General features: G+C 36.7%; 1 protein-coding gene across 1 annotated transcript; it reads left to right on the top strand.

The window, feature by feature from the left end:
* Positions 1–8387: 8387 nt before the first annotated feature.
* Positions 8388–9307, top strand: LOC129575217 (enhancer of split M1 protein-like). Its single transcript, XM_055458292.1, has 3 exons — positions 8388–8486; positions 8648–8845; positions 9087–9307. Exons 1-3 carry the CDS (start codon positions 8459–8461, stop codon positions 9134–9136), a joined length of 276 nt encoding a protein of 91 aa, XP_055314267.1. The 5' UTR covers positions 8388–8458; the 3' UTR covers positions 9137–9307.
* The last annotated feature ends 375 nt before the right edge of the window (positions 9308–9682 follow it).

Here is a 9682-nt window from a genome sequence, read left to right as displayed (position 1 = left end):
AGAGCTGCCATCGTTGTCACGAATCGCTTGGTAACTTTGTTGCGTACCAAAACAAAGGACGAAACGTTTGCTCGGCATTTTTGATTCCAATTCGTTGCCTTTAAAAAGAAAGAAAAAAGTTTTGCCATCAAAATGAATAAAATATTCTATATAAAGAAAATAAGAAAACAAGTACATAATAAAGCAATTGATAGCGCGCACGAGATGAGGTAATTGAGTGCGTGTCAATATGTACGTAGGTTTCTTTGCATGTCGACTCGGTTTTCTACTCACTCACTCACTCTCTTTCTCTCTTTCTTGCCGTCGCTCATCCGTTCGTTTGCCCGCTACTCGATTTGATAGAGAGCTGGCGTGAAAAGCGTATTTTTCGTCGCCTGCGATATCACACCGATTGTAAGCACCAACATAAAAAAAAACAGCCGAAGTGAGTTAGTTAAGAGAGCGGGTGAAACAAACGAGCAGGCGAGAATGAACGAATGAAATGGAAAAAAAAACCGGGCCGAACGAACACACAAGAAAGGAGTCGAATCAATGCATTCATCCGAGCAGCGTGAACAATAGTCACAAATGACATTGAAGAGTCGATATCATCGTTGTGTGTATTTATCGCAAATAAACAAACAAACAAATTGTGCACATTTTCCATTACATACACACCAAACCGAGGATGAGAGAGATTTATTCTCTCACTTTTTTTATTCTTCTTTTAGCTGTCGTTCTCTGGCCATGAATAAAGAAGCATGCAACGCCATAAGCAATGGAAAAGTCATCAAGTGTGATTTGTGAGGTTTATAGTTCGTTCGTTTCTCTCTTTTCCCTCTGCTTCGGCTTCTTCTTCTTCTTTCGGCGGGAAATCCAAAGACAGGTTGAAATACGTGTTTTGAACGGTGTATCCCTCGTCCGTCATTCGAATGTTTTGCGATAATTCAAACAAATCGTAGTCAATTTTAAGCGGCACACATTTTTCGATTGCTCATTCTATCATTTGCCTACTTCTTCTTCTTCGTTCATCGGAAATAATGGATTTTTTTTTTGGTATTTTGCCAGCTCGTTTCTCATGCTACCATTCAACGCCACTTGCATTGAATGAGCAATCATTTGCCTAAAAACTTCTCTCGTTCCCTCTTCTCAACGACTCTATCGGAATATGAGCGAGCCCCTGCGTATTGATTTTCATACCGGTGTTTAAATGTATCGAAAGCACATTCTAAATGGATGATTTCTCTACTTGTGCAAAATTACCTCCCAACAACCATCCAGCGCCACGGAACACGGTACACACCATTTGAAATTACGGTAAAGTCTTCTTTAGATTCAAATCTCGTGATTACCTAAGTTTTTCTTTTATGTCTCTCATCTGCGCGTCATTCGTACTCGCTCACTCGCATATGCTGGCTATGCAAACCGAAATTGACTTTAATTCGATTTTCGAATCTGATTCGAATTCAAGCCATTTTACTATGCTTATACGACACATAACGTCGTGCTGCTCTGAGCATTGACACATAGAGATAAATTGAATTGCTACAATCTCAAAAGCCTCTTCTCTTCCTCCTTCCGCTCCCTGTCCTCAGCCTTTTCCGCTTTCCTCTGTCGAAAAATATAAATTCCATTTCCGCCTGTGTGATGCACACAAGCCATTTTTAACGACCCTCCAACTCATTTCATGCGATGTGCGAAGCAAACAGAATGAATTTCAATTAAAAATTCACAATTTTCTATAAATAGCCGTGATATACATATATATATATATATATAGCTATATATGTGTGTATGTGTGCTTTTCACACTATTCCATCGTTGTTACTTCTACTGTTACTGCTGCTGCCATTGATGATGTTGGTGAATGCAAGCCATTGATCACGGAACACGTTCAAAATGTTCCAAATATTCTCTCAGTGGACATTTTAAATATTAAATACATGGATTTGAAATGATAAAATCCCGACCATTTTCAAATCATTGAGAGGGAGGGAGAGAGAGAGAGAGAGAGAGAGAGAGAGAGAGAGAAATCGCGCTTGATAGTTGAGTCGATTGATTGCCAGCTCAAACCATTTCAAAGGAGTCACCCTGTGTAACTTGTGTCACATAATAAACGAGTGTTTGCAGGTTGCGAACGGGATAAGTGAGCCCAATAGAAAGACTACCAACAACGATGACTACAACGACTGAGACGACGACAACGATGATAATGTAAATAAAATATGCTTCAACTCTTGCTCAAAAATGAGCGAGAAAAAGAAGCGAAGGGAAGAGATTGAAATGAGAAACGAAGTACAAAGAAGCAATTCAAAGTGTGTTTATTTGCTAAAAAGAGAGCGGAGACGAAAGAGAGTGAAACGGTATAACAAACTTGAAGGAGCGAACAGTTTATGTTTTTTGTTTCTTTCGTATTTTCGCATTTACATGGGTATTTTCTTTCGGCTTCCACAAAAGTTTTATGACGTCATTAAACAATGTTTCGCCACATTTTTCGGATGCTCCTCCGCTGCTTCGCTCTATCGTCTCTTCTATGACACATGAAGTATACGAACTGCATTTTCACCGTGGATCGATAATATTTTCTCTCTCCCTGTCTCCCCCTACCCGCTTCTTCATTTCATTTTTTTTCGATGGTGTTGCTGTTGCTGGCGCTGTTGTTGTTATTATTTCGGCAAGCATACACAAAATAATCCAGCAAATGACCGAGCTGCTTTATTTTCCACCAATGCTCATTGATCACGTCAATATGTGATGTGCCGTTGCGAGGTTGGACAAAATTTTCATTACCCCGCCGAAAAAAAAGTTCATCCTTCGGCAAAACGATGCGCAGAAACCTTCCCCAATTGGAAGAGGAACAACTTTGCAAGCACGTCAATTTCCATCAAAAGCTTTTTTATGTGGGGAAAGCTTTTTAAGCTTCATTTTGAAGAGAGTTAGTTAAGTGGAGGAACAACCCTCAAACTTTTTCTGGGGAAGCTTTTCCCTCACTTCTGGAAATGGGCTTACTGAAGAGGCTCTTAAGTCAAAAGCAGTTAAAACTTTTGACTGTAAGTTAAACTTAATTTCGGGCTTTTTTCTCTTGGAAAACACAAATATATTAGGTCTTTTCAATCGGAATTTTTTATCCTCTGAAAGCTTTTAAGCGCACTGAAACTTTGAAAATTCCCTCTATTTATTTTCGATTTTGAATATTCGAGTGGTACAAAGCTTCTTACGCGATAGCCAACAACTGAATTCACTTTCATCGCCTTTTTTTCTTTTCAAGTTTTGTGACAGAATAAGAGTTGTGTACTTAAATTAATTTTTTATCCCGTCTTCACTAAAAATCTCTCCGGAAAAGAATATTCCACCAAAGAAGTGTTTTTTCTTAAACTTTACGACTTTTGCTTCAATTGAATTTAAATCATTATTTCCACACTTTCTTCATGACAAAATAACTTGGCTTGCTCCAAGTTATGCTCGAAGCTCAAATAAGACATTGAAAAAAAAAAGAAAAATTATAAACTTTCGTTGATAAACTTAGTTTAATTTCTGCCAACTTTCTTTGGTTGTTGTGTCTGATCGATGTTTGACCACTTATACAAGATTTTCCAAAGTCGTTCATCTCTTGATGAAGTGTAAAATGGAGTTTAATCAAATCTCAAGACCGTTTGAAACTTTTATGTCCTTCATTTCGATGCGAATGTTATGAAATTCGATTTTAATTTGCATTTATTGAGTTTTATCAATTAGAAACTATTAATTGTATAACAACATTCAAACTTTTGTTACGATAGGAGGGCATTGAATCAATAAAAGTTGGTTATTCAATTGCCGAGCTAAAAATGATTGATGGCAAATAAATTTGATACGAAGTGTGGTCAGCCAGGGAGTGAGTTAATTAAAAATGTGGTAAAAGATGGGGGAATTTTCTAAGAAAATTTAATCCTCTGTAGTGCAAACTATGTCTTTTGAAGCTCTATAAGTAGAACTTTACAGAGAAGATGATTTCTGTATGGCAAAAAAATGTGACTTAATGGGCACGAGGTAGATCAAGAATTGTGTTTAATCTGATATAAGCATGTCTCGGGGCAAAACGTAAGGTGTTACTCTGTGAAACCGATCCAAATATGCAGGGAGTAATGTCCAATCAACAGCACATGAAGGTGGGATAATTCTTTGCGTCGCATCTATGCTCGTCATGTATGATGTATGACATTGAGTAATTGTCCAGTGGCGAAACGGAACAGGTGAGTTGATATGTTTTTTTCTTCGCAAATTGTAAGTTGTGTGTAGTTTTCCCTGAAAACTTCTCCCCAAATGTGATACAATTTAATATTTATGCATCATTTCATTTATCTGCCATGTAGCGGGGAATATTAGAGATGGTCGAACATGAAATGGCAACAGCGCTCCGGGTGATGGAAACGTATAGTTTTGGATGATGCATATATTGCGACGAAAATCGACATAGATCATGGACAACTTATATGCGGGACATTTTGCTTTTTTGCCATCTTGTTCGTCTCTCCATTATGGAACATGAAACTTTACCAATAAGTCAAAATATTTCAAATTCCAAGAGCTATAATAATGAATGAACATGATGCTCAAAACATGGAATCTGGTCCAAATGAAATATAAATTAAACTGTTGAGTGAGTTTACATCGAGAAAGAATCAAGAGACAGAGAAAAAGAAAGAATAAGAAAAATGGTTCGTTCGCATCAATGGGTGATGGAAACGTATAGTTTTGGATGATGCATATATTGCGACGAAAATCGACATAGATCATGGACAACTTATATTTTATTGTATAGCAAAGAATTTCTTTAAATACACTTTGAATCGCATATTTGCTTCGATTATTCCAATGAGTTGCATCTTTCGTTTTGCTTTTTTTCTCAGCAAATAAGAAACGTAGTCTGTCGATTTCACCTGTCGGAAAAAAAATCATTTGAGCAAAAATCGTACAGTAAAATATGGTCAGCTCAAAATACTTGAGTTAAGTAAGAAAAAAAGGAGTAAGAGAGCGAAAAAAGTGCACGCTAAGGACGAGACGATTCATAGGGTGTTCCATGAAATCGCTTTGTTGCACATCGAATGGCATTTGAAGTGCGAGCAAATCGTGTCTAAACTAACAGCAAAGTCAATCTAAATAGAACCCACTTCAGTTGGTTATTCGCTTAAGCTTCGTGACATTTAATTGAATCAAATAGAGATGTTAGCGGAGAGAGAGAGAGAGAGAGAGAGAGAGCGTGTGAGAAAAGAAAGTGTTTGTATTAACTTGATTTCAACGAGACAAACTGTGAGTGAGTGAGTGAGTGTGTGTGTTGGGCAAATCTGCATTGATACACTGTGTGTGTGTGTGTGTGTTGTCTGCTCGGAAACTTTCAAGGAGCGAAAGTTTTTTAATTTCATAAATTTTAATATCGGTTGGTGAATTACATGCGCATCAGTTGCAAAGAAATAAATGGGGGAAAAAACCATAGTAAAAAATGGAAAAAAGAGCGAAGAAATGAAGAGAAGAAAGCACACAAATCGGAAGGTTCACTTTTGATGTTAATAAAAATTCAGGTCACATGAGCCATGGTTGCATTGGCTGGCAATGCGACCAACCCTCGATGCGTTGGCATCCAGTATTTTTTATGATTCTACTTTTCCCCATTCTTGGACTATTCAAACGCTGAAGAGCGGGAAAAAAGAGTACACCAAGCACTAGAAAAGGTTCAGGTATTTAGCGAAAAAGTGCCGAAATATTGCAAGAACCAAACGAGCAAAAATTCATTGAACTGTTCGCATGTGTTCTGATATGATTTCGCTTAATGAACGAGTGTAATTTGATGCCTGACAAATGAATTAAAAAAACACGAAATATGTCAAAAGAACTCTCCTGCTCCGTTTCTCATGTCTCTCTCACTCTCACTCTCACTCTCTCTCTCTCTCTCTCTCTCTCTCTCTCTCTCTCTCTCTCTCTCTCGCTCACACTTTGCTGACACAATGGCATTGTTGATGTCTCGCCATTTTCATTTATTGTTGTCAGAAATGTGTCATGCATTCTTGTTGCAACTGAATTTGTCGCATAAAAATGTCTACCAAAACAATAAATTCCATCGTTTTGCGCTCGTGTACAAAAAGGTGATGTTCACACGCTCGATCACCGTACACACGCAAAAACGAAACGAAAAACTTGAACAAGAAAGCAAAGAAAAATAAAAAAAAAATCCGAATCCGAAGAGTAAGCGAAAAGGCAGTCTATCAAATTGAATGTACTTTGTACATATTTGCGAACATCCGAAAAGTGAAAAAGGAACGAAACCAGTGCCAAACAACAATGACATTCATTGACGCGTGCTGACACACACTTTACCATCGAAAGAAACGGTAACGTTGGAAATAAAATGAATGTCATGGAGCCAGCCCCAAAAACGAGCATTTTCAAATACACATTTATAGCTAAATTTAATATCGACTCTTCTTATTCTTACTTTTCTTCGTCGGCTTCACTCTTCTGGTACAGTTATGGTTCATGTTATTGTTGCTGCTATTTGGCTTGTGTGATTTCGTTCTTGGTGGCTCTTACTACATCGTGCGCTCATCCCTAGCTACGTGTTTGTGCTTTCGTGGGTTTTTCTTCGGTCGACGAATTGGATATGTCGTTACTTTTTCTGGTTCAACGCATATCGTCGAAAATTGTATAATAATGCACAAAGTATATATCCATTGATGTTATCGTCAAATTTAAGTATTGAATTCCCATTGAGAAAATGAACAAAGATAAGTCTGGCAGATCCCCTCGCTTTTTATTTGTCCTGTGATGCTCTTTCGTTTTTCTTTGTGTGTTTGGCCCTGTATGTGTATGTTTACCAAAGTCTTGAAAGTTCAGCGCACTTTTCCGACAGAGAGGGAGAATGTTTTGTCGTTGCTGCTCGCAACGCATCTTCTTTACTTCTCTCTCTCCCTCTCTCTGTGTGTGCATGATTTTTTCTGTCGCTCACTCTTTCCTTACTTACTCAGAATAAACGATTGCCATCGATGCTCGTTTTAATTTAATTAAGTTGCATATTTGTCAATGGGCTTTTCCGTTCAATAGTGAGCGCTAACATTTCGTTGGTAAAACTTTTTCCCCGCGATGCATTTGCTTTCAATGAATTTTCGGTTTTCAACGACAAAAGATAGTTTCGACTGCATTAATTCACAAAATCAGCTTCATTAATTTAATTGAGTGCACTGTTCGTCTTTTGTCAACGCTTTTCAATTCACGTTTCCAAACCGATTTCGGCATGAGCATAATTGAACGGGTATTCCTTTTCAAATTGAAACTTATTCAAATTCAGCCTTTTGAAATTCGATATTGAAATTCAGTTGAATCCAATGAGAAAGAAGGAGGTGTAAACACAAATAATTTGTACTATTTTGCAATTCAAAATACTCTTCAATTTCCAAAAATCAAATAAAAACAATCGTAATCCATTTCCGCTTAAACTATTTCAACTATCATTCTCGTTTCATTTCGAAATTATTTTCATGAGGTCATAATCTATGCGATTACAAGCAAATCCAGCGATTGATTAATTGCAATGCACCGAACCGAACCGATCCGAACCGATACAATTGTTTGCTATTTTTGTTCAAATCCATTCAAAGGCGGATTTATTTTCGACCGCATTTTAACGCTCACTGCTCCGATCCAAATCAATAAAATGTTTATTGGTGTTTTTTATGTGTTCATCGTGCACACACATACACACGGTCCGAATACGAAGTGCATTCAGTCCGAAATTGATATTTATGGACTTTGATGTGGCGTTGTTGGTATTTGTGGTGATGGTGGTTGTTGTTGTTTTTGTGTGTGACGGTTGGTAATCAAATTTCCACTTTAAAAAAGTGGTAATCACATTTCAAACGTAACATTCAGAATTAATGAACTTGAAATTGGCACTTGGAAAAGGCGAAATTCATTTTGAAATGGACAGAAATACACGTTGGCTAACAAATAAAATAACAATAACCAGAATCAGAAAAAAAGAAATACGAACAAATCCAATGAACTTGACCTATACACAAGTTGAACTATTATTGTTTTTCTTTGCGATAACAAACAGACGCTGGCGAAAATAAAATTTATTCTCTCGCTTGTTCCCCGTTTTCTTTCCCTCTATAAGTGTGATTAGCAAAGTGAGCATGGCTCACATATACTGAAGCTCTTCATACACTTGGTGCACATAGACAACATGGCACCGACTAATCTAATTATGACTTGAAATAATAAACTTTCGTTCCAGTGTCTGGTTTTTTTTTCGGGTATTGTTTGTTGATGATAAAACCATGCGAATTGCTTGTTTTTTCTTGTCCATATTTTCGTCGGTGAGTGCTTACTATAAAAGCAGGTGGTTTTGTGGTTAACTCTATCCAGTTCCACCTTTGCAAAACAATCAAAAACAACATCAAGTCTTTTTCAGTGCAGCAAAAGAAGGAAAAAAAATTATATCCTCAAGATGCTAAAAATTATTCTTACCATTTCCGGTTGGTTGCATTTGTACTACATAATAATAAAAATTCGAATTTGTTCTCTCCGTACCACTGTGTGCGCGCTTTGAATCAGAAACTTTTTGATGACCGATTCTGTAGAGCATTTTTTTTCTCGTTTTTTTGTTATTTTGTTTTTCATTTCGGTTTTGATGCAGGGCTTTTGGCGATTGTGTATTGTGCATCCGATATGAACAAGGAGGTATTCTTTGACGAATCTAACGAACCGAATTGTCCTAGTCATTGCCATAGAGTGTACCATCCAGTTTGCGGCCAAACAAATGACGGAGCCACACAAATGTTCGCAAGTTCATGTTCCATGTGGATGGAGAATTGCAATAAACCAGAAAATGAAGGTTCGATACATGATCAATATTTCGTTATTGTTACATGAAAATGCAAAATAGAAATCAAATCAAGCAATTCCAAAGCAAATGAAACCAAAAAGAAATATAAATATAAATTTAAGCAGTTCTTTTCTTGGTTGAAAATTCGTTAAAAAGAAAACAAATTTACGATAATAATGATAATGAGAAGGTTATATGAATAGAACCACCAAAATTGAGGTTTCCAAATTTTTCCATGTTTTTGGAACAGTTTATTACGAAACATCACCTGAAATCTGTCCAGACAGCGGAGACTGGTAAGGGAAATATGGCTTCACACTAGTAATAAACCGGAACAACAACAGCCGAGGCGTTGCAACACACACCAACTAAATATATTTAATCATTTTTTTATACTAAATAAAATCTACTACAAAACCATGCAAACGTTGACTTTTGATTGAATTCCATTCCTTATTCAATACACATTTCAACATTCATGCATTTTATATGGAAAAGCGATCACAAAAGAGCAACTTGAACATTCGGTCTTAATGACAAAGTCAAATGAATCATTCGATTTATCAGCCCAACTTTCGCGGTTGGCCATAGACGATATCTCTTGTCAATGGCAAATCATCAATGTTTTATGAGTTAAAATTGACAGTTAATGCATAAAAAATGAAAATACATTGTTTGTGCAATTGGCCAATATTTGTGCGTGTTATATATTTAGCTAAATTTTTTTGTCAACTATCGACGCTATCTCAAATCGAAAAATTTTTCTCATCTCTTCCAATTCAAAACTACTTTAATCAAAGACATTTCATTTCAATGCGAAATTTGAAAATTAAACCCATAAATGAT

This window comes from Sitodiplosis mosellana, unplaced genomic scaffold, assembly GCF_009176505.1.
Source record: "Sitodiplosis mosellana isolate CC-2019 unplaced genomic scaffold, AAFC_SMos_1.0 Smas_scaffold_6166, whole genome shotgun sequence".
NCBI classification, from domain to species: domain Eukaryota; kingdom Metazoa; phylum Arthropoda; class Insecta; order Diptera; family Cecidomyiidae; genus Sitodiplosis; species Sitodiplosis mosellana.
Note: the sequence above shows the minus strand (reverse complement) of the source record. Positions and strands in the feature narration are given on the sequence as shown.

Bases quoted from the DNA above. Each gene is read 5' to 3' on its own strand.
- LOC129575217 (XM_055458292.1), top strand. From the start codon at position 8,459: ATGCTAAAAATTATTCTTACCATTTCCG. The intron at 8,487-8,647 runs GTTGGTTGCATT...GTTTTGATGCAG, and splicing joins AATTATTCTTACCATTTCCG to GGCTTTTGGCGATTGTGTAT. The intron at 8,846-9,086 runs GTTCGATACATG...TTTTTGGAACAG, and splicing joins CAATAAACCAGAAAATGAAG to TTTATTACGAAACATCACCT.